At 37.3% G+C, this 26,958-nt stretch overlaps 2 protein-coding genes across 5 annotated transcripts in view; both read right to left on the reverse strand.

The window, feature by feature from the left end:
* Nucleotides 1-26,958, reverse strand: part of LOC124136565 (complexin-like) — a 305,393-nt gene that overhangs the window by 150,765 nt on the left and 127,670 nt on the right. For 2 of the 4 annotated variants that reach the window (XM_048393591.1, XM_046502510.2), the window contains exon 3: nucleotides 16,811-17,067. The gene's annotated coding sequence lies outside the window, so the exon portion shown is untranslated. Of the gene's footprint in view, nucleotides 1-1,999; nucleotides 2,019-16,810; nucleotides 17,068-26,958 lie in introns of those variants that run through there. The other 2 variants (XM_046502508.2, XM_046502512.2) reach the window with 2 other exon arrangements.
* Nucleotides 5,930-6,533, reverse strand: LOC124136512. Its single transcript, XM_048393755.1, has 2 exons — nucleotides 6,513-6,533; nucleotides 5,930-6,271 (listed from the first exon to the last, which is right to left on the reverse strand). The coding sequence occupies exons 1-2, from the start codon at nucleotides 6,531-6,533 to the stop codon at nucleotides 5,930-5,932; spliced, it is 363 nt and encodes a 120-aa protein (XP_048249712.1).

The raw sequence follows: 26,958 nt of genomic DNA on the forward strand, positions 1-26,958 counted from the left end.
CTCCCTTCATACTGATAGTGGAGAAATATTTCATAACAATTGTATACAAAGAAAGTATAAATACAAAATTGTGAAAAAAATAATATTCAGTTCACCATTACCGTAAATCGCCGAGTATGAGAGTTTTTCATACCTAGAGTTAGAGGGGTTTCAAGGGAGGATGCCTTTTAATACACAGTGTAGAAAATTATTGATGTCCCCCCCCCCCAACACTAAAACATTACCGTGAGCACCAGAAATACCATGTCAACAAATCCTTACTGAAGTACACAAATTAATATTGTAATTATACTGTCGGGTTATAAAAAGTGTTCACAGTATATCTGGACTTTAATCGATTTTATTAATTTTATTTCAAATTTCATTCAATATTGATCACATTCATTTCGGCAAAATTGTGTGTGAAGTGATCGTTAGATCGCACAACTCACCGTCATTTACAGCAACCAATCTGATTACAGCTGCTTTTGCTTTGAAACAAAGTTTAGTGGACAAAGAATGGATATATATATATCATAAATGCCATAGTTTGACTCGTTTAAAGTCATACTTGACTATTGTATGTCAACATAAAGTTTTCGCGAACGAGAGGGTGGGAGCATTGATGATGATTGGTCAAATTGTTCCATACAGAAAAAATATCTGGCAATAGCGATCAGCTGTACCAAAAGTGCTTTGCTTATGGTTATTAATTTATTTCAAATATGTATAGTAAAGCTGCAACTAAATTAAAATGATTTTGGAAAATATTATTCCTAATTGGGTAATTCTTAAATGAATCACCGGTAGATTTCAAGAAAACGTGTACAGCTGATCGCTGCTTCCAGCTTAGTTTATGAGACAATTCACATGGTAATCTTAATCCCTGCATAAAAAACAATGCCTATCTGAGCAGAACAGGAAATACAATTTAAATGGAAAATCATCATGTCTAAATTTTAAGTTTGTATTGACCAAGTTTAATTGTTATCACCTATTTGTTTACCTGAATTCAGAATACATACAGAATTTTGTCTAAAGCATCAGAGAAACTTTATTGAGAGATTATGATAATGTGTCCATTACCTATATGGGTACAATGTGTCGATTCCCCATATGGGCACAATGTGTAAAGCCCATTTATACTGTCCCCCCCACAGTGATATTGCTGGAATATTGCTAAAAGCTGAGTAAAACCCAACTCACTCACTCACTCACTCACTCACTAGCACATAATAATTCACTCTTAATGATGACAAAACAATATTTCATTTCTTGATCTTCATCAGGTGAATGCTCTGTAAGTGCATAGGGTACTATATCTATATCATGATGTTTACACAACACAAGTGAGTGAGTGTGTGAATTGGGTTTAATGCCGCTATTAACAGTATACCAGTTATACCATGGCGTGTCAGCTTAATGTGGTAGGAAAGCCCGAAGTGATGCAGGTCGCAGACGTTTACCACTTCGGTGAAACCAATGAGCACGGGCATGGTGCTGACAAACCTAGAAATATAATCGGCGTGGAGCGGGATTCAAACCCACGATCATAAGTTTCTGGCATGCACAAAGGGACGCAACTCTGCACAGCGAATCGCAGCGCCTTAGACAACTGGGCCACCCGTGCCCCCACAACACAATGTCATACAAAGAATAAAAGAAGTTAAAATCAATAAAAAAGTGTCATGTATTCATGTTTTCCTAACTCTAAATGCCTTTCAAAGATTGAATATATATCAAGTACAGTAAACTATGGTTATAACGAACTCAAATGGACCACTAATTTTTGTTTGTTATAACCGTAGTTCGTTATAAGCATATATACAACATCTATACAGCAAATGGTCGGGACCGAAAATTAAGTTCGTAATATCCATCAGTTCGGTATAAGCGTGTTGGTCATAAAACCATTTTACTGTAATGGTTTCCCCAGAATGGCACACCAAGAAGTGATAACTCCGTCCTCTATCTGACATGAGGGACTGCACTTCTTACAGAGACATGATAAAAGCCTCACCACAGACATCGGAAGGAATAATAGATGTTCCTGAGTCCTATAAAGTCTTCAGACTTACAGCAGGAGAAGAAGAACCACATGCAAACCATTTGACGCTGCCCTCATTAAGATAACCTGACTGCAGAATAATGGCATAATGTAAGGGGATCTGGATTCAATGATCAATATTCAAGGGATACCAAATCTTCTGGCGGAATGTTCCAGTAAGTTCTTGAAACGGTGCCAATGATGGTGAAGTTGATGCATTCCTCTGTGAGTGAGTTCAGGTAGGCTATGTATCACTCTGTCAGTGACCGGATACACCAGCAAGAGGTGGGAATGAGTAGGTGGAACAGATGTATTTATTTCCGACATGGATGACACAGTTGTTTTATTTTAACATTCCAGCAATATCATGATGGGGACACTAGAATAGAATAGCCGTCCACCTTGCACCCATGTTGGAAATCGAACCAGGGTAAGGAGCGAATGCTTTACCCACTAGGCCACCCCACCATCCCTCAAGTGATTACAATGGTCATGTTGGGCAGATACATTACTGTTCAGAAAAATGTTCCCTGATTGTGACTTAAACTTGAGCACCATGCAACAACACAGTTCCACAGATTACATTGAATGGTCAACTGGTCTGTGTAGGTACACTACTGTTCATATTGAAGTCCCTCTGGTTGTGTCAACTGGTCTGTGTAGGTACACTACTGTTCATATTGAAGTCCCTCTGGTTGTGTCAACTGGTCTGTGTAGGCACACTACTGTTCATATTGAAGTCCCTCTGGTTGTGTCAACTGGTCTGTGTAGGCTCACTACTGTTCATATTGAAGTCCCTCTGGTTGTGTCAACTGGTCTGTGTAGGTACACTACTGTTCATATTGAAGTCCCTCTGGTTGTGTCAACTGGTCTGTGTAGGTACACTACTGTTCATATTGAAGTCCCTCTGGTTGTGTCTTCAATCAGAGAACCAACAACACAGTTCTACAGATTACATTGAATGATCAACTGGTCTGCGCAGGTACACTACTGTTCATATTGAAGTCCCTCTGGTTGTGTCTTCAATCAGAGAACCAACAACACAGTTCTACAGATTACATTGAATGATCAACTGGCCTGTGTAGGTACACTACTGATCATATTGGTTATTCTCTGGCATTGACATTTCATATTTCATTAATTACAATATGAAAGTTGAATTCCAAAAACTCTTTATGTCTATTGCTAATTTACAATCATCCCTTTTATTTGGAGTGGGTGGGGGTGGGTGTGGTGTTGAGGGGGTGATGGTAGGATGGTGGGAATTTTTACAAATCATTATTCACACTTCGTTTCGGCTGACAGTAAACTGTAGCTATGAAATAGTTTGCAGTCTACATTGATTGGCATAGGGTGTGATTATGGCTGCTGCTGCTGGAAGCTGCAGATTGTCAGGTAATCAGTTTACCTCATTGATTGCCACAGGTGAGTCATTCTGGCTACTGATGATATAGATTTGTTGCCTCCGTGGTCAGTTCTAGGATTACCTTGGATTATTATGACAAATTTCCTGGACCAATTCCCCAGCACAGCTTCGTTTAGAGTCTGGTTCCAATGATACGATGCCACAAATAGCCGACCCCCATGAGATGGTCATGATGGTTTTCTGCATGTCAAACAAATGTTCAGCAATAGTGATTCTTTGTTTCCAGTTTATTACAGAAATAAATAATTACTTTTTAAAAAATCAGAGCAAACCCCCAACCCCCAAATAAATTTATAAATTTTCAGAAGCCATTCTTAGATGCTTCATTTAAAACACAACTTGAATTAAATGCTTTTGTAAGTAAATGCAATTTTTTTGTTTCCAAAGTTAATGAAAAATACTATGTGTTTGTTGAAATGTTGATGTCCCAATGGATGCAATGTCAATAATGAGTTCGGACACCATAATGGAACAAAACCATACAAAGGCAAGCAGAGTCATGTTTTCTGCTTATTGCCTGATTAGCAGTAGCATCAAACATATATGGCAGATAGGTGTCCAGTAAAATGCAGGTGTACTGAATTTCAAAAGGTTGGACCTTTCTAAAGTTTCAGTCATACTGTAACTGTTGTCTGCACATGATCAAGTCTGTAAAAAGGGTGCAGAAGTTGATAGCACAACCAACATACCCAGGGCTGATTGCTAAGTTCTAAGCCGACTCTACATGTTCCTCTGTCTGACCATTTTCTAAAAGTCACAGACCCCTGCATATTTTATTGAGTTATCTCTGCGGAAAAAAATCTCAATTGACTTTTTTGTGGATATACATCTGTGACATCCTGTCATGTCCACAACACAAGATTTCACATTTTAGATTTCCTTCTTGATGAGGCTCAGAGCATCTAAATAATGCCCTAATTAGGGTGCAATGACATCAAATTAACCCACAATCAGGGTACAATGACACTCAATCATCCAACAATCAGAGTACAATGACACACAACCAACCAACAATCAGGGTACAATGACACTCAATCATCCAACAAACAGGGTACAATGACACACAACCAACCCACAATCAGGGTACAATGACACTCAATCATCCAACAATCAGGGTACAATGACACACAACCAACCCACAATCAAGGTACAATGACACTCAATCATCCAACAATCAGAGTACAATGACACACAACCAACCCACAATCAGGGTACAATGACACACAATCATCCAACAATCAGAGTACAATGACACACAACCAACCCTAATCAGGGTACAATGACACTCAATCATACAACAATCAGAGTACAATGACACACAACCAACCCACAATCAGGGTACACTGACACTCAATCATCCAACAATCAGGGTACAATGACACACAACCAACCCACAATCAGGGTACAATGACACTCAATCATCCAACAATCAGGGTACAATGACACACAACCAACCCACAATCAGGGTACAATGACACTCAATCATCCAACAATCAGAGTACAATGACACACAACCAACCCACAATCAGGGTACAATGACACTCAATCATCCAACAATCAGAGTACAATGATACACAACCAACCCACAATCAGGGTACAATGACACTCAATCATCCAACAATCAGAGTACAATTCACACAATCATCAAACAATCAGAGTACAATTCACACAATCATCAAACAATCAGAGTACAATATGACACAAAACCAACCCACAATCAGGATACAATGACACACAATCATCCAACAATCAGAGTACAATTCATACAATCATCCAATAATCAGAGTACAATCCCTGACAAAACATTCTGTCATATCTTGTCTCTTGCCTCAAGAAATGGTTTGGCATATGGAATCCAACCGAAAGCTCATCCATAGTACCAAGCAAAATCTCTTCAATATCAAAGATTTGTATTTGTCCAGTCACAGTATCACAGATACCAACATTTCACTTGATACAAAATGCAGCTAGTTAGAATCAGCAGAACATGAACAAATGTATCAAAATCCACTCTCTGCAAATCTATATGAACATAGAATATGTTTGAAGTATCGTACTGCCGACTAACATATTGCAGTGTAACACTGGTACAAAGAACAGGGTCTAATTGCTTAGAAAATCGGTTACTTTTCTCAAAAGATCGTATTTTTGAAATTCATGGAAGTGCAATCCTCTCAGATGCACTTGATTCAATTGCTTCAAACTGTTCTTCAGTAGCGAGGCTCACACATCTTATTTGAACAGGACATCATGGTCGACTGTTTCATTACAGCAAATCTGATTAATCAATTCCAAGGTTTTTGTAAACTACCTCTCGCCACTGTAGAACTTGGGTTATTGAAATCCTTCCAATGGTTTTCCTTAATTCATGAGATAGAGGCCTGGTTTCAATAGGTGCCATGCATAGAATACCTATAGGATGCATAATGCACTATTTCCAAGATGACAGCACTGAAGTGCAGCACCTCTTGGCTCAATCACACCTCGTCTCTCTCCTGTAAGTTGTTCACCTCGTCTCTCTCCTGTAAGTTGTTCACCTCGTCTCTCTCCTGTAAGTTGTTCGCCTCGTCTCTCTCCTGTAAGTTGTTCGCCTCGTCTCTCTCCTGTAAGTTGTTCGCCTCGTCTCTCTCCTGTAAGTTGTTCACCTCGTCTCTCTCCTGTAAGTTGTTCGCCTCGTCTCTCTCCTGTAAGTTGTTCACCTCGTCTCTCTCCTGTAAGTTGTTCACCTCGTCTCTCTCCTGTAAGTTGTTCACCTCGTCTCTCTCCTGTAAGTTGTTCACCTCGTCTCTCTCCTGTAAGTTGTTCACCTCGTCTCTCTCCTGTAAGTTGTTCACCAGGCTGTTGAATCATTAACAAGTCTTAAACAGGTCTTCCAGCTTGGGCATGGGTTGCCTAGCTGTCTGGAGTGCTGCAAGTTAATATGCAGAGTTGTGTCCCTTGGGTGTGCCAGGATCTAATGGTGTTGGTTTCGGCCTGATTACAATCACTGGTTAACACAAAGTTATCCTTTTCCAGATAATATGGAGATGATATACATTGAAATGTGGAGGTCACATTTACTGAATCTTGAAGGTCACGCATTTAGGTACACTGAAACCTTGCTAATATGGACCCTGTTAATCCAGGAAAAACCTTCTACTAGACAATTATTTCTTGGGTCCCTTACACATGCACAAAGAAGTGCAAGGTCCTGTGTACTGGTTAAAAATCAGGTGAAGTTGAACAGCTTTGGTCGCGAGGATTCCTTGGATGGGTGACTGTGTTTGGCAGCTTGGCTCCTGAGAGTTGCAAAGGCTTTGGTCCTGCCCCACACTGAAGCACATGTAGCATATGCGGTGCTGCCTTAGGCAAGAGACTTTGTTTGAATATGCCTCTGCTCATCCAGCAGTAAATGGGTACCCATTAGAAGGACATGGTGCTGTGGCTGTTAATCTCCTCACAGGCAGCTTGGGTTGTATACTCTCCAGGGAGCTGAGAATGAAAATTGTGTGAACACGGATCCATTGACCAGGGTTAAAATGTACCACTTGGAGCATGCTTTAGGCTGTGGATTTGGCACATTATAAATAAGCACATTATTATCATTATTATTATTACTGCTCTGTTCCAATGTTTTGATGATCCAGAGGCTTGTTCACTCAACTGATTTCAGTGGGAATACTAACATCAGGATTAACATGGTTTCACTGGAAAGCTTTAAGTAAATCCTTTTTTCAGCAGCTGTAAAGCCCTCATGAGGATATCAGGTCAGAACAGGTCACTGCAACTCATGCTTTGAGTAAATACGTCTTTCAGCAGCTGTAAAGTCCCTGTGAGGATATCAGGTCAGAACAGGTCACTGCAACTCATGCTTTGAGTAAATCCATCTTTCTGCAGCTGTAAAGTCCCTGTGAGGAAATCAGGTCTGAACAGGTCACAAGCAACTCATGCTTTTAGTAAATACGTCTTTCAGCAGCTGTAAAGCCCTCATGAGGATATCAGGTCAGAACAGGTCACAAGCAACTCATGCTTTTAGTAAATACGTCTTTCAGCAGCTGTAAAACCCTCATGAGGATATCAGGTCAGAACAGGTCACTGCAACTCATGCTTTGAGTAAATCCGTCTTTCAGCAGCTGTAAAGTCCCTGTGAGGATATCAGGTCAGAACAGGTCACTGCAACTCATGCTTTGAGTAAATCCGTCTTTCAGCAGCTGTAAAGTCCCTGTGAGGATATCAGGTCAGAACAGGTCACTGCAACTCATGCTTTGAGTAAATCCGTCTTTCAGCAGCTGTAAAGTCCCTGTGAGGAAATCAGGTCAGAACAGGCCACGAGCAACCCATGCTGGTTGTGAGAATCGACCAAATGGCTCCGGTGCTTAGGCCCGGTTGAATGTTATCAGCGTGGATTGTTGCTTATAATATCAATCACTGGACTGTCTGACCTAGACTTGGTTATGTACAAGCCGCCTGCATATAGTTATAATAATACTAAGTGAGGCATTAACAACAAACGAACACAACATTACAAAGTTCCGGGATATCCAAAAACTTAGAAACCCCAGTAATGTCTCCTCTTCTGTTGTTCATTATAAAACGACTCCTAATTATGTGTGCTGATCTGTACTCAGAGTCAATAACCTTTTATAAGATGGTTAGTTTTAAAACTCAGACAATTGCATCTAAATTTACAATTGAAAATAGAAAATGTCAGTGTGCATTTTATTGTGTTGGGTCCACTTTTCAACTGCCGTGCCAAATTAACAGTTTACTACAGAGTCAAATGGGGAAATCTAGACTAACACCTAGTCTCTGAAATGAACATATCGTACAGAAAAAACAGTTGTTCAGTTATCTTAATAAAAATATAATAAAAGGGAGCCCAGTGACTTTCTTCATTTTCAGACACTGCAGTAATCTAGACTTGCCAAACATTATAGACTTGCATGGGCTGTATTTGATATATTTGTATCAGGGTCTGTATGACAGACTAGGGGAAATCCTTCAGTCTTTACAGTTTTGCATAAAAAGTATCATCAATAAGTTTCAACTTTTTAGTATACTTATTGATAAGACGTTCATCTATATAAGAAATATCAACATTTCTGTATGGTAGTGTGCATATTTTGAAGCAAATGGAAAAAAAATGTTCACATTTACGCATTTCAAACATGATGTCATGCAGTTCTATGACACCATGCAATGAGTTTTTCCTGTAGGGACATCAGTTTCAAAAATGTTGCGGCATTACTATAATCCCCGTTTAGCTTAAGCAATACACGACATGTCATAAAATGGAAATTAATTCACTTGTTGGGTTGTTACACCATATATTTCATGATTTGACTTTTGTCTTTTTTCTCGGATGTATCACTTGGTTGGTGATAGACTATTTACGGTATGAAACTCAATACAAAACAGTTCAAGATCCAGTGAACACAAACTCATAACACCAGACATCCTTGATCATACTTATTGACATGTTCGTTGCCTCTGATATATACCTGTTACCTCCTCATCTGTCCGGGATGCCCTGTATCAGCAACCCTTATCACAGTCACCCGCTCGGATGGGCCTTTGTCTGGTAATCAACTGGTAATGAACTCCATATGGTGAACAATCTGACAATCCAGCAATGTAACCCGTAAAGATGGTTGGAAGAGCTAGATGCCTGAAGAGTTGGACTTGAGAAGAATAATCAGCCAAGTACTTATCACTTCCTGTTCTAACCGTGTTTATTCCTGCATAATTTAATACAAACTTAGATCAATATGACCGGCCCAGTTATACATGACCTTATTTGTTATCAGATTTATCAGGAACTATATATGTCACTAAACCTCAAAGTTACACCATTAAACTCTTTGAAATTAAACAAAATATGACCAGCAAGTGCCGTCTCCAGAAACAACACAAGGCGTGATTGGTTGATTCAGGAATAGAAATAACAACGAGTTACATGACCAGGGTTCCTCATTGGGTCTAGGTCACAAAGGTCAACAATGAAAACAAGGCACTTTCATTCATAAATCGTAGTGAAAACGTAATAGCACTTCCAAATATGGTACACATTTCTTGGAAATTGAAAGATGCAAACATTTCTAAAAATTTATGAAGCAAAGTAGTCCGACTATTGACAGGCAAACACAGACAGAAAAAACACACTAAATTTTAATGAAATTAGGGGCAATCTTATTAGGATAAACACACTTGATATTTCTTTGGCATATTTTAACCAACATCGCGCCAAGACTGCGTCAACCCTGAAGATTGGATGGATTGAACATATCGACAAATGGTCAAGCTACCCATCATTCGTTTTCAATATCTGTTTGCGTTCATCTGAGATGATCTTTGATCAAAGGTGATATTGGTAGATCGTGAATTTATTCATTATTATTGACCCATGTATCCTACAATGACAAAGGATACATGGGTCATTAAAAAATACTTTGTGTGTATACAGCCCCTCTGGGTTAATAAAGATAATCTTTAAATTAGCTGATATTATTAACTGATTATATGACTGATCAATCGCGATTTTAAATCTAAAAACATAAATAGATACAAATCTCATGCTACATCTAGATTCCGTAATTATTTTGTCCTTTTTAAGAAAATAAATAAATAAAATTGAGACAAATTTAAATTAATATTCTCTAAAATTGTTTGTTTGTTCCATTAATGAAGGCCCAAAAAGCATGTTCTGTGAGTATGGATAAGGAGAACTGACCTTTGAGGGGCAGTCGGGTAGCCTAGTGGTTAAAGCGTTTGCTCGTCACGCCGAAGACCCGGGTTCGATTCCCGACATGGGTACAATGTGTGAAGCCCATTTCTGGTGTCCCCCGCCATGATATTGCTGGAATATTGCTAAAAGCTGTGTAAAACCATACTCACTCACTGACCTTTGTGTTACTAAGCCATTGTAAATTGACAAGATTGTGGTGACTGCTTAACATTTAAACTAAAAGGTTGCTATATTAAAATTCTCCCTGATAAGTAAAATATCTGCCTAATACTAAAGGCATTAAAATTCTCCCTGATAAGTCAAATATCTGCCTAATACTAAAGGCATTAAAATTCTCCCTGATAAGTAAAATATCTGCCTAATACTAAAGGCATTAAAATTCTCCCTGATAAGTCAAATATCTGCCTAATACTAAAGGCATTAAAATTCTCCCTGATAAGTCAAATATCTGCCTAATACTAAAGGCATTAAAATTCTCCCTGGTAAGTCAAATATCTGCCTAATACTAAAGGCATTAAAATTCTCCCTGATAAGTCAAATATCTGCCTAATACTAAAGGCATTAAAATTCTCCCTGGTAAGTCAAATATCTGCCTAATACTAAAGGCATTAAAATTCTCCCTGATAAGTCAAATATCTGCCTAATACTAAAGGCATTAAAATTCTCCCTGATAAGTCAAATATCTGCCTAATACTAAAGGCATTAAAATTCTCCCTGATAAGTCAAATATCTGCCTAATACTAAAGGCATTAAAATTCTCCCTGATAAGTCAAATATCTGCCTAATACTAAAGGCATTAAAATTCTCCCTGATAAGTCAAATATCTCCCTAATACTAAAGGCAGCCTCTGAGAATGTATCTAATGTATGCTGATGCTTTTCTTACAAACATTATAAGTTGTACTCAACCGAGGTATATTTTCCCAAGCATTATAACGACCTGTTTCTTCTCTGGTTGGTATTTTCATTCCGTGTAGCACAATATTCTTGCCTGTTATACATTTTAAAATATTTAGAGCCTGTATACCACATGGCAGTTAGCTATTGATTTGTAGCTCGCTGTAATTCAGCCACTGAGGCCATACACATGAAAGGACAAGTCTTTGAAGCCCTGCTTTGGAAATGTTAGAAATTATTATCTGAAGTATGCCATAAAATAGGTGTGTTTTGTTGTTGTAAACTGATCATAAACTGAAATGTGCAATTACATCTGAATGATTTCATAACAACACTAATTGCCTTCTACAGTTTGGAAAGAATTGCTGTGAGCCTGTTGCTGACACAGGAAACACACAGGCAAATTTGACAAGGTGACATTTGGAGGTCAACCACTGAAGTATTTGCTGTTGCTTGATATTTGACACATTTTCTCAAATTAATCTGACATATTTGATCATTATTTGGGAGTATCTTAGCTTTTAGACAATGAAGGAACCCTTGACGTTAATTCATATTTTTACTACAGAGTTGCCATCTACCTGATGGTAGCAGTGGTAGTCCACAAGGAAATGTCACTAGTCCTGCTAGAGTTGCCATCTACCTAATGGTAAAAGTGGTAGTCCACAAGGAAATGTCACTAGTCCTGCTAGAGTTGCCATCTACCTGATGGTAAAAGGGGTTGTCCACAAGGAAATGTCACTAGTCCTGCTAGAGTTGCCATCTACCTGATGGTAAAAGGGGTTGTCCACAAGGAAATGTCACTAGTCCTGCTAGAGTTGCCATCGACCTGATGGTAAAAGTGGTTGTCCACAAGGAAATATCACTAGTCCTGCTAAAGAATTGCCATCTATCTAATGGTAAACGGGGTTGTCCACAAGGAAATGTCACTAGTCCTGCTAGAGTTGCCATCTACCTGATGGTACCAGTGGTAGTCCACAAGGAAATGTCACTAGGCCTGCTAGAGTTGCCATCTATCTAATGGTAAACGGGGTAGTCCACAAGGAAATGTCACTAGGCCTGCTAGAGTTGCCATCTATCTAATGGTAAACGGGGTAGTCCACAAGGAAATGTCACTAGGCCTGCTAGAGTTGCCATATATCCAATGGTAAAAGTGGTCTACATGGATACATGAGTCCATCCTCAATTTGACTTGTCTCTGACTAGCTAGCCCAACCAGCATTCACTTGTCGCACCAAAGGCCCAGGTCTGAGTTCCACATAGGTACAATGTGTGAAGCCCATTTCTAGTGTCCCCTGCAGTGATACTGCAGGAATACAGCTACAAGTGTCATAAAATCATACTCACTCACCACAATACCAACCAAAACCCCGGAGTCATGTCTTGCCCTTACCACACCCAATAAACCTAAAACACCAAGTAAGTCCCTTGGTTAGACATAGTATTATCGTAACCTTTAATCTTGTAGCTATGCCATTTGATTTAGCTGGCTGCCACCGGTGACCAGTCACTGTCGAACATATGACCTACACCTTGCAGTGACACTAATGATTCTACAATAAGTGAATTTGTATTCGAAACTAAATTCCCTGTTGGAATCAGCTTCCCCTGAATCATCTGCATACAGATGACTATAACATGGGTAGGTGGCATTGGAACATTTCTTCATTTGTCATGACCAAATGTTTCAACTGGTGAATTTTAAGCACTGGTGATACTACATGTATACATCTTCATTTGTCCAAATATGTATAAATTCCGGGGTAGAATAGGTCTTCAGCAACCCATGCTTGCCGTAAAAGGTGACTATGCTTTTCGTAAAAGGTGACTAACGGGATCGGGCTCGCTGACTTGGTTGATGTACATCATCGATCCCAATTGCGTGGTTCAATGCTCATGATATCAATCACTGGATTGTCTGGTCCAGACTCGATTATTTACAGACTGCCGAGTATTGCTGAGTGCGGCTTTAAACAACATACCAACCAACCATCCCCTAAATATGTATAAAGTTTTGCTTTACATATTTTATTGGTTATGGAAAAATGTAAAAATGCAAAGAATAAAAAAGTATGCTCTAAATGATAAAAGTTTTACCAAATATACAAACAAAATCATATAAAAAAGAACTATTTTCATCAAACACATCTGAATTTATTTCTTTTTTCTTTTTTTGGCAAAACTTTCGTTAATCTGTCTATGAAATCAAGAAAATGAATTGGATGATTTTAACAAAAAAAATTAATGATCAGACTTTTGAAAAATAGCAAAGAGGCTTTAAATACCATGACCAAAGTATGGGTAAACGTGACTTGTTACCGACTTCAGTAGCTTCATGTGTCATCAAGGAGATGATGACTAGAATATATTCAAATGAGATAGGTCAGGTCACTTGTCGAAGATTGAAAAGATTTCAAATGCTGTTGCATTAAGCTTGAATTTTTAAACATAAATATATTACATATTCATTAAGCATCACATCACATCACCTTATGACCTTGTGGATGAGCAGTATTATGACTATAATCTTAACATTACATCACAGGGTTACCAAGAACAAAGACGCCATCAAATGTGTTTGGTGACTGTTATTGTAATGGCCAGACTTGATTATTTACAGACCACCATCACATAGCTTGACTACTGCTGAGTACAGAGCTAAACAACAAATGCAAGCTAAGGCACTTTACTCATCAATTAATTAATTTCAAGATTTACAATTCACAATATTATTGATCAGTTTCAGCGCCAACGTCTGTGATCCACCATCCGCACTAATTCTTCAGACCTTTGTGTATATTGGTACATGTGGATCGGGGCTACGACATCATGAACGTGGACCCAGATCCAAATCATCACTGAACAGAGGTAGTCATCATGAACACACACAGAAACAATAGTGAGTGAGTGAGTTGGGTTTAACGCCGCTTTTTACAGTATTCCAGTTATATCATGGCGTGTCAGCTTAATGTGGGAGGAAAACCCGAAGTGATGCAGGTCTCAGACATTTACCATTTCGGTCAAACCCATGAGCACAGGTATGGTGCCAATAAACCTAGAAACATAAACGGGGCAAACTGGGATTCGAACCCACAATCATAGGTTTCTGGCTTGCCCAAGGGACACAACTCTGCACAGCAAATCGCGGCGCCTTAGACAACTTTGCCAAACCGTGCTCCCCAGAAACAACAGAAATACAAACCTGAAAACATGTGCAACATACAGATAACAGATAATAATTGATAAACATAACCATCAGCCAAAATAATTTGATGCTGAAATTAGAGCATGAGAATATACACTGAGACTCATCATCCTAAATCTGGAACATTTTCCTTTGAGACACTTACCATATTCGACGTAACAAGCACCCATGGCGCTCTCAAAATTAGAAATAGGGGGCTCTTATAAGAATATTATTTTGGTGAAAAAAACCAACCTTGAAAGATAAATTTTGTGGTTTATGCTGACAGCCTGAAATGTTTATGTAGGACAGATATATTTTTCCAGAATTTAATTGCCCATGATTAAGGGTGCATATAACACACGGGTGTGTATTTTTACGCGAAAAAATAAGTCTTGTGTACATTGATCAATCGGAAGGGGTGCCAATTGGGATTGTTCACTAGCCAATATATTAGCAAATATCGCCGTGGGCGCTTATTAGAGCGGGGCACTTATTACGTCGAATACGGTAAATGGTAATTTCCTCTGCTCTTCTTACAAACAAGAGACAAGATGCCAAATGCAGAGTCCATTGTACCATTTTGACTCTATCATAAGAATGTGTCCATAACTCACCATCAAATAGTGATGATACCAGGTGAACGTCAATAGGTGTGCTTATCAAACACACATCACAAACACATGCAAAGACAAGTCAATTATTCACTTGAACAAATACACTAAACAAATGGTACAAGTCAAAATAGAAAATTGCATTGGACATCGTTTGGGTCATTGATGGTCAAATCAGGAAAAATCCTCAACATGTCTCAAACTTTTTCATAACACATTCAATTTATTTATTTGTCACAAGGGACAGCAGTTTATTTTTTATTTGCACCATAAATTGCAATATCACCTGGAGATGTGTTTTGTGTAAAAGATGACTAGAACTGCCATAATCCGATGTCACATCAAACCAACCCATCCTATACTTGTCCCAGGTAGTTCATATAAGGATCTCTCATATTAAAGCCAGACCTGTTTACTATCTAATTTTATAGAGAAGGGAATCATAGATTTTGCAAAAGTACAAAAATCAAAACTTGATTCATAACATGTTTTTATGACATTTTGTAATATGTTTTAAAACATATATTTCCAATATATTTTTTAAAGGAAATAAACCTCAAATCAGCTTCATTTTGTGCTTACCAAGAAGCCCCTGTAAAACTAGAAATTAAATTGGTCTGGCCTTAAGAACATAAACATTTTGGGAAATTTCAAATTCAACAAAAAACAAGTAATGTATGGCATTTCTTCCATCACATCCTCAAACCAAATCTAACTGTACAACGAGCTAGGAAGGAATTCATGAATACAAATACAGAAGAAAGAACATTGTTTCAATTTACACATGCAAATTTAAATATCTTCCTGTTTCAAGGTCATCTGATCATTTCAAGTTCAAAGACTACACATCAACACTTAACATGAAGACAACCAAAGAATGGAAGTCAAAACATCATATGCAAATACATCTTTGAAAAAGCATCAGAAATGCAAATGTCACAAATTATTGAAGTCAATCGAATTATGTCCATGAATATATCTGACAATGGATCATCAAGAGAGCCAAATATTATATAAAAAAGACATCACGAAGACACAACCGTGATGAGTCCAAGACGACATCCATATCAAATTTCTCATAATAGCTGACGAAATAGAGATAAAAACTCCGAGAAACTTATCATATCAAATAAACATCAATCACTGGAATTTGATTAGCTGAGAATATTCTGAAATATGTCTAAATTCTTCTCCCATTTACTGCCACGACAGAAAATCTATTAACTTTTTGATCAGCAACAGCAGTCTGCTCTCAACTCTGATAAATTGATTTTCAAATACGAAATGCAATGCATATGGGTACATTCATTTTATTATGAATGAAGTGAAAAGGTTAAACCACAGAGACCTATATCAAATGTTCCAGGAAGTAGAAGTCTGTGCTTGTAATGTGAAGTTCCAACACGAAATCCATCTAGGCATTGAAAGAAGCAGAATTCGACAGGAGAAATATGTTAATTCCCAATGACCTCTTATTTGAGTGACTGAGATCACTTAAAGGCTCTCCTAATCAACATATAGCTGCAGCACCATTACATCATTGCCAAAATTCGGCAAAGGGGTAGAATCGGCATTAAACTTATCTGCTTCTTAAATCTGTTTCTTGCCGTTCAAATCCATCCAATTCCATTGCAAAAGAAAGCCAAAGACATTCCAGAAGTAGCTGCCGAATTCTGGCATTGGAACCACGGGGAAATATTTGACCTTGAATTGTGTTCATATGAATGACATTATTGCGAATATACATTAAGATGTTCTTCTGTTATTGATAGAGATATGAAAATGAAAAATATTGGTAAAATGCAGTCAATCAGAAATACAAGCATTGATAATAGTCTCACATTACACACTGCAGTCAATTAACTATTTGCAATACCCAATGGTGCCTTTCAAATACATATAACTTATAAAAATATTGGCACTTGAGTCTAAGGACTCACCTTGTTGAAATGTTTCCCAAGGAAAAAAGCCCCAAAGTAACTGCTAACTTTCCTCTGAAAACATGTATCAAGTTTAGGCAAAACAAATTACTAGTACCTCCTTGTAAAATGGTTGCCAACTGAGGAACTCTCCGTGTATACGTCCCGCAAATGCCGAGTGCCGATATTGGTTGCCGTTGGAATAATCAGAGACCCAACCTTCTATTGATTTTCCTGATGAAGATCGGGGGCCGTTTCAAAACTGGGCAGGCCCATTTCTGTAAAGGGAAGGCATCAAATTATTTAACCTTGAATTGTTGAGCTGATATTTAGCGCCACGTCTATTGGTTGGCTTCACAACCATTCCTGCATTTCCAGGCTGCCAAGCAACCTTTGCCGCCATAATGGAGTAATGGCGATTAGCTTTATGGGTGATGTGATATTAAATAAAATAAATCAAATAATATGCATGGACGGTGCCTGGCTGGTTGGCAGTGTCCAGCACGTAGCTACAGCAGTGTAGTGAGTGGAAGTGGGGATATTACGCCCTGGAGTCATTTGTGTGAGGAATATTTACAGGAGCGATATCTTCTTTACACGATTGCTTCCACATTGTGAACACACTGGAGATGGCTTAATAGCCTCACCCTATTTGTATGAGATTATATCTCAGACTGTCCACAAAAAAAAAATTCCATTTATCATGACAAAGTTGTAGGTTCTTCATTAGAATTAGCTGGGGATGATGGCGGAAATGGAATGATTTGTATCAGAGAATCCCTAAGCGTTGATGAATTCCATGTCACTTTCCAAACATCTGAAAAGTATGTTTCATGGGCGAAGGAAAACTATGTTAGGCAGTGTAAGTTGAAAAATGAGTTTAGATATGCAGTGTTCAAAATTATGGGAAACCCTGGGGTCCTGGGCCCACTTGCACAAAGTGATCTTAGCGCTAAGATGATCGTAACTCCCATACTTTAACATAGGCTTACAATAGTCTTAGCGCTAAGATCGCTTTGTGCAAGTGGACCCTGAACGAGGTTTGATCCAATAGTACCAGTAATTGAATCTATGGACCCTAATAGTTTTATTTGGAACAGTGTGCTAGTGTCAGGAACCCCTTCTCTGTCATGCTAGGTTCTGAACACTGGATATGTAATTTGTTCATACTATTATTATCTACCATAGACATTCTATTAGGATCAACAAGAAACACTAATAAAATATGTTTCACTGATGAACAAACATCAAATTCATGAAATATATATCTTTCATATTTGCCATTTTAGCGGAACCCATGCTTGCTGTAAAAGGCGACTATGCTTGTCGTAAGTGGCGATTAACAGGATCGGGTGGTCAGGATCGCTGACTTGGTTGATGCATGCCATCGGTCCCAATTGCGTGGATCAATGCTCATGATATTAATTACTGGATTGTCTGGTCCAGACTCGATTATTTACAGACCGCCGTCACATAGCTGGAATATTGCTGAGTGTGGCGTTAAACAACAAACCAACCAACCATTTACCGGTAAGCGGCCTGCTCCAATAAAAGCCTCCGACTAACTTCTAGATCAACCTGTATGAAATCTTTAGAAGCGCTCTCTACTAACACTGACAATTTACATAAGTCCATATATTCTTGTGGATGTTACAAATATTTTACAGAAAACAGAGCATAAAAGGGATATATAATAGTAATAATTCAAAAAATATTTTGTTTCATCGACATATGAACTTAGTTTGTTCAATACCGCTTGATCTCTGAAAACAGATTTAACTTATTGTGTATGGTTTGAATAAATGTCCCCCTTTGTCAATTTTCTAAAACCTGAGGTGCTTATTATGGCTATTACGGTACATGTTTATGATCTTAATCGACTTAAATTACTAAGGTGTTTTATTTACTATATATGAAATGAATTCGAAACAACATGTACTGCACTATTTATCTAACATAATTTTGTGAATTATCTTTTCTTTTCTCTTTTGCAGCAAATAACAAAATGGCTGGTTAAACATTTTAAATATAATTTCCTCACCACAAAGAAATTCATTTTTACATATCGGCACCTTACTCCAGCATTCACCCACTCACCCACCGTCCTACTTCAGAGTATTGCCATGGCATTCACATAATCTCGTTGGCAATCTTATTATTTCATAATAAAACAGAATTATTATTTATTTGAATCCATTTGTTCATCATTGATTCGGTTATACCTAAAATATAAAAGGAAAGAGCCAAGATCACAAGATTACAAACATCAGATCCAGGCATGGCAAGGGGATGCAACTCTTGAAAGACATTTTCAAGAGGCTCCATCAGCATGCTGACAAGGTAAGGATGTAATCTGTTGGGTGAATCCATGTCCCGGTGGTACATTAGCACAAGTCTCAAATTTATTAGTATAGGCCCACTTTCACTAAACCATCTTAGTGCTAAGATTTCTATAGGTCAGTGCTAAAGTATGGGAGTTACAAGTTATCATCACAGCTAGGTTACAAGGATTCCATCTTGTTGAAAACGTTTGTGTGGCAATATTTTAGACAGTCTGTACTTTTCATCTCCTGTCAGTCGATCCCTGCCTTAAATTCTCACTCAAACATGTCATTATTCATTTATTCACCTACTTGCCACATTGATACATATTATTCCCCGCAAAAGTAATGGCTTTATATTTTCATTAAGAAAATCCACTAAATATTTGAAGAAGGGAAGTAACTCTGATTTACTTTTCCACCATCTTTGAGCCCCCTGCTTTTTTTCCATTTTTAGCTCTGAACACTGATGCATTTCAGAAAAAGCACGACAGATGATATACCATCAATCATTATTGCACATGTTCAAAACAACAAAGTATTTTTTTATTTCCTTCCGCGACAAAGCTGAAAATGGCGATGAGAAAGACACAAATAATATGGATGGTGTTACGTCCTGAAGCAGACGCACAGCAATTTCTCAAAGAGCAGACACTCAGCAATTTCTCAAAAAGCAAACTGAGTGAATTGTGACGCGGAGGGACAATCTGTACAGACCGGCAAGCCAACTTGCCAACCAACTATTGGATTTCACAAGTTTTAACTGACCAATCAGATAGCTACAATTCAAAACATGTTATAATAATGTTTTTGTGGCATCCATTGTGGTTATCTGATCATCATCATGTTCTTCTAAAATAAAAAGATATATATTCGTGGTTACCTGTGATATCTAAACGAAATAATATATTTAGTTATTTATGAAACGCAGAGACGTAGAATAATGACTTTCCTATGTAAAAATGTCAAATTTGAAAAACAAGTATCATCATCGTATCTTATTTCTAATGGGTTATAGCAGCCAGTGCTCGAGTTAAGAAAAACAAGATCTCTCCTTGACAACCAGAACCAGATCATCATCACTGTCAGTGCTTCCAGACAAGCCAAACATACGTAATATACTCCGTCAAACAAGGACAACACAAGAAAAAATACCCATATATACAAAATATACAATTTTGTATATTTGATATTTCCAAAATATACAATTTTGTATAGTTGGTATTTCCAAAATATACAATTTTGTATATATGGTTAGATTTTACCACTGCTTCATTCAATTTCCTCACCTCTTATAGAATGTTTCACATAATATGTGGTTGCAAAGTTTACTAATGATACCGAACAGTATAATTATTGCATGTGACAATAATGCTTTAATACTATTTTCATTATGACAACTATATGATGTTATGAACTAATTTGTATTTCGTTATGTTTTACAGATCTTAATAACAGTTTGATCAATATAAAATGCGTACGCCAGCAACAAGTAGTTGAAAGTAGTTTTAAACATTGATGTTTATCGTTCCAAAGCTCTGTTCTCCAGCTCAGTTCATCTTTGTTTACGAGAACGTTTTTAATATGGGCAATTTTCTTCTTTCGGGACATTGGAGCAGTCATAATATTCATAACATCATAAATATTAAGATTACAGGCAATTTTAACAACTTTAGTACTCCATGAACTTTTACATAGTAACCATTTTCTTCATCAAAGCATTACAAGTACTGTTATTAAATCTTTGGGTAGTCTAAAAACATTAGCATGTAATGTAACAAACGGGGAGGAGAGACCCATGTCTCCCTAAGTGGCTATACATGGAGGTACCGTTACTAACACCAAGAAATAATTTACCGGCTCTATTGTGGATTAGATTAACGTTTTATCCTCATATACCAGAGCCATAGATCATTACCGGCTCAACAAGACTTTCATACAGTTTCATAAAAAACATCATAAGACATACACCCAACAGAATAAGACGAAGCATGGCTGGCAGAATTGTACAACTCTTTCACAGTTTCACATATCTAGATGCTCGTCAACCCGTAGTCCCAGATAACGATATGATTCTACATAGACCAGTGTTTGCCCAGCGAAGAGGAATCTGGTTAATCTGTATCACTTAACGAGTGGTGAATAGCTTACTCTGCCCACAGTCGAGAGCAGCACAGTAATTAGTAGTTTAGACCAGGCGAATACACTGGTCACACTTGACTGGTCTGTCTGATGATTCGGTCACCTGCCAAATGGGATGTCTGACAATTGGGTGTGAACCTTACAGAGGAAGTTATTTTATGAATGCGTCACGTGTTTCAAAAGAGATGACCATTATCTAAGTGAAATACTTCTAAGATCATAAAGGACATAACATTTAATAAAGTGAAATTCATTTTCGACAAACTTTTATGAACAATTTTAAAACAGTGCGGGCAAATTCTATTTTCTAAAAGGTTTGGGGGGTTGTAAATCGTCCTGTTTCGATCCAGATCTAAAACTAGCTAAAATGCGACGGTGGTCCCTGTATTTAAAACATAAGGAGCAACAACGTTACGATCATGAAAGTTCTTAATGTATTGCCCTTAACGTTATGTTTATCGTTCCAAGCTCTGTTCTCCAGCTCAGTACATCTTTGTTTACGAGAACGTTTTTAATATGGGCAATTTTCTTCTTTCGGGACATTGGAACAGTCATAATATTCATAACATCATAAATATTAAGATAACAGGCAATTTTAACAACTTTAGTACTCCATGAACTTTTACATAGTAACCATTTTCTTCATCAAAGCGTTACAAGTACTGTTATTAAATCTTTGGGTAGTCTAAAAACATTAGCATGTAATGTAACAAACGGGGAGGAGAGACCCATGTCTCCATTAGTGGCTATACTGGAGGTACCGTTACTAACACCAAGAAATAATTACGGGCTCTATTGTGGATTAGATTAATGTTTTATCCTCATATACCAGAGCCATAGATCATTACCGGCTCAACAAGACTTTCATACAGTTTCATAAAAAACATCATAAGACATACACCCAACAGAATAAGACAAAGCATGGCTGGCAGAATTGTACAACTCTTTCACAGTTTCACATATCTAGATGCTCGTCAACCCGTAGTCCCAGATAACGATATGATTCTACATAGACCAGTGTTTGCCCAGCGTAGAGGAATCTGTTTAATCTGGTTAATCTGACTGTTGGAATATTATCTATGCATTATCCTGTCTAAAAATCTAGATATATTTACAATATCATGTATGCATTTTTGAATCATTGTATTCCGGAGTGGTCTTCATATAAACTTCTTGACCAATCCGCTTCATGTACATTTTCAGAAAAACATAACATAACATGGGAATACCGTTCGAATTGAGCCTCGCTCAATTTCCCTGTGCGCTGTGATTTTTTATTTATTTTTTTTAAATGAAAATTTTACAGGGACTAGCTGTGCTACCACAAATGTTAAACCATTTTTACAGTTTTGTCTAATTTTAGCGATAATGAAAACTGAGTAGAGATAAGATATATTGATGAACAACGTCTTTATTACAGTTAGGAGCGACGCTTAGGTGTATGTTGTAACACCATTATCAAGCAAGTGATGTTGTTCATCCACAGATCTTATCCTCTCTCAATACTCCAACTTCCAAATTCCTCGCAAAGAAGATAATGATACTTGTTTTGAATCTTTCCATCGTACAAAATATTCTTCGCACAGTATTCAAGAAACAATGTAATATTAATATCATACTACGCCATCAATATATGTTGTGCAATATTTGAGAGGTTGGCGCCTGTCGGGACGGTGTGAGATGCTAAAACTGTTCTTGTATAGTCTAGTATCCTTTGGCTAGTGACAGCTACCACTGTTTATTCCCATTCAAGTTGCTAACGGTGTTTCATCTAAACAGTATTATGGGAACGGAAATTAAAACATTACTTCATTCGTTATGCTACCATTTTTGAATACATGTCCATGAGATTAATCTGTTCATTTTTCCGTATTTTTATTACGGAACTTATAGCTTTGTGTGGCACAAACGATCAAATAGTAAGATGACTACAATTGAAGGGCATTAATAACGAGAGGCTGTTCACATATATGTACATCATATATGTATCACGCAAATCATTTCTGATTTTACTCGACGTAAGAGCTAGAAACGTTACCTACTTCCGGCGCAGCGGTTCTAGGTGTGGGCGCTATCTAGATTGGGTCCCTGACACATGCAGCTCTATTTGATGGGTGTATTGTACTTAATAAGCTGAACTTTTATAAATCTATTTTTTGCAAATATATACTGGTCACTCCAACTAATCATTGTTACTAAAATATATAGGATTGTTGTCTATAACGTGTCCATTCGTATGTCTGTTTTACGTCTGTTCTACTAATTATTGACACTAAGAAACTCGTACAATTTTTTAAATCATTACTAAACGTGTTGTACTTGTCTACATCTGAATTGAAAAGTGGGAGAAAAGTTGCTTACTGTATTTTGCCGCCTTTGATGGTTCTGATGATCAAGATGACAACGTCAAAATCTAAGTGTTCAGGAGTCGATGAGGATTCAGGAGTTTTTGAATTGATGCAGAATCAAGGTTGGGGGTTATTATAGGCCTAATAGTGCACCACGTGATTTATGTCCAGGCCCCCGTGACATGCAGTTGTCATGTGACATGTAATTAACTAATTGAATTGCAAAAACAATTCCGACAGCAAATAACCGCATCCACAACAACAATGCGTGGATGCAAAGAAAGAAACCATTTTAAACCCCTTTCTGTATATTTGTATTTGTATTCCTTTCTGAAACTATCATTCTACAAACAGTTGTGTTCACCGCCCATTGTGATACTTCTACTTAAGAAAATAAAAAAGGATGTTTATTTAGTCATTTGACATGCGTTCATTGTAAACAAGGATTAGTGTGAAAGGATTACTAAGTTTGTCATCCAGTATAATGCACTTCCTCGATTAGCATAATTAGAACAGAATGTGTAATTAGTTATATCCTGACTCCAGTTAACCAAGGCAGCCCCTTTCGGAAATACATTAAATGGCCTGGCCGGGCCCGTGTGCGAAATACGCATCAGTCGGAAAGCGCACGTTAAATCTCCAAAGTAAGTAAGTAAGTAACCAAGGCAGCTACATCAGTTGTGATTTATGAATTTGTGGAATCTTAATGAAAATAACGACCGCCTGTCACAAAAATGCAAACGAACATTGAACACGCACAGTTGCAGATTTTCCTTTCGTACATTTGAGAGTGAACGTGAACGAAGCCGTGCAAGATGCTTGACAGCGATTTGTCTTCAGAACACATATTGAGCTCAGGTAAGTTTATTAATGATGATATTTTCATCCATTCATAGATATGGCGATCATGAGCGCTGACACTATATGTATTCGCAATAGAACATTTGGAAGACTAGACACAAATTGAGTCACAATATGACAACATCAAATCAAAGAATTTGTTTAATGCAACAGATTTAAGGCATTGAAATTGTACATTATTATAAAATACATGAGTGTCGCTACGTCTCATGTCAAATACATCAATGAATTCTTTATAAAAAAAAATTAATTTAATATTACTATGAATTTATAGCTAAAATTATGGAGTCTTGCATGTCGAGCCAACAAACTATAGTACATATTATTCACCTTGGAATTTCTGTTTACTGTGCTTGCGGTGGGGTCAACCCTATTCCCAAAAAGGACAGTTCCAAATACTACTGCATAAAATATTAATGCCAATTTGGAGAAAATTACCAAATGAATGAATGCAAGTAAAACTTAATCCAGGGAAAAAGAAAACTGTTCAATATCACGTCAAAGTGTGCCCAAGTGCAAAACCTAATCTTAAAATGAAAGGACTTTGGTATTAATATTTCAGTCAGATTATGATATTGGCGAGTTAGCGAGGTAAGCCCTATGATTAATTGTCTTAAATACCTTTCTTCTGTCCACCGCCGTGAACCATACTCAATCACTCAGATAAATAACCCCTTTTACATAAGTCATGAACAAGCATATATATATTGCCAATATTTTGCTCCCATGTTTTGGATAATTGTACCAAAGAAAAAGAATTAATCCTAGAATGTCTACACATTAATTCATTACGGACGCTGAAATAATGCCGATGAGACGTTAATTTTTACCTCGCCCACTCACTGATTACGGACTATTTGTGGGCCAATAAGAGGTACAAGCCACGTGAAAATGTAGAGTGAGACCAACGTAGCCATTACACCTTTTTACAAGATGGAAAACATCTTTGCTGTTAGTGATTACATATAAAGAAATCTAACCAATTCACAGGCTATACGTTGTAGAACTGAATGCAAGTCATTCCTACATGATACCATTAATAATTGGAATAGTCACCGGAAAAAGAGGATTATTAAACTTAGACAATGTTATATTCAGTTAAGCCATGATACCAGATTTTGTCACTTTAAACTTCCATCGGCTTAAAAAACACATCTCAGATAACACATCATGCATGCTCTTGTGGCTGTCACAATGGTACACTGCATTAATTTTTACACATGCCCCAACTACAATATATTTAGAAACGATTCTATTCTAAAGGTTAAGTGAGTTTCTAATCAGTGGTTTATTGGAAACAATTTGAACAGTGCCTAATTCTCCTTATTTTGAAATCGGCCATGTACATCCGACGTTCGGGTGGATTTGCACATATATAATAACTAGTAGTAAGACTTAATACATACTTTGAGACACGTATTAAGTATTAAAGAGTTAAATAACTTTTCTTAGGAAACCCCTTTCCATCAACCGCACTGTTGACCTATCTTTTTTGTTCTGTTTTGATGTATTGATGTATTATTTAATACAATATGTATATCTCCCCTCATCCCAATGTTAATAAAAGGAAGCTTGGTGGGGACTTTTGGGATATAAGAAATGAATACAGACTGCCATATTGTCTGAATGTCTTAACAATCACCGGGTGTGACCACGTAGACAGGATATCATTCGGGTTTCTCATAATTACTCCATGAGCATGCTTGGTATTGTAGCTTGGGGATATTAAATGTAAGTTTGTTATCAGAGGAGATTGATAGTGAACTTTTAGTACCAGTTAGATATGATATCTATATGACTTCTTTCTGTTTGACAAAGGATTAAGGGTATATGTGTGGGTAATCCTTCCACGCTGATGAAAGAAAGTCACTCTACTAGTTCATGTAATCTACGTCAAATAAGATCAGAACACATGCATTATTACAACATACTCAGGATACCAATAACAACGAAATGTACAAATTAACAAACATGATCAATATTATTATTACATGTTAATGCCATGTATGTAAATATAGCTATATAAACATATGTTTAATTTTCAGCTTGTGTGAAGTCGTCCATAAATACAAGAAAACGTTTATTTTCCCAAAATTATATTACCCTCAAAAGGGCAATTATATTCATGTTACATTTTTTCAGTCTCTTTTTTAATTCGAATGACGTAACATTTATGTTACTTTGATTTTATTAGACCCATGTTGTTGTTACAGACCCAGGGATTGACTAGGTTCATTACATGTCATAAAAGTGCCGGGACATAATATGGTGGCAATACATTCTCTAATTAACACCCGTCACAAAGGGACGGGCAATTTGGGTTTGTCCTCAGGGAATGTGTTATGCAATTTGTGTATTCACGAAATAACATTCAACAAACTATGTACATGGTCCTGTGATGTAGGATTGATGCATTCGTACTTTTTATAAATAAATGAATTGCATTTTTTTTCTTAACCGTGTGCGAAATACGCATAATGTCGGAAAGCGCAAGTTA

The sequence above is a fragment of the Haliotis rufescens genome, unplaced genomic scaffold (genome assembly GCF_023055435.1).
Source record: "Haliotis rufescens isolate VD_foot unplaced genomic scaffold, xgHalRufe1.0.p SCAF_12, whole genome shotgun sequence".
NCBI lineage: Eukaryota > Metazoa > Mollusca > Gastropoda > Lepetellida > Haliotidae > Haliotis > Haliotis rufescens.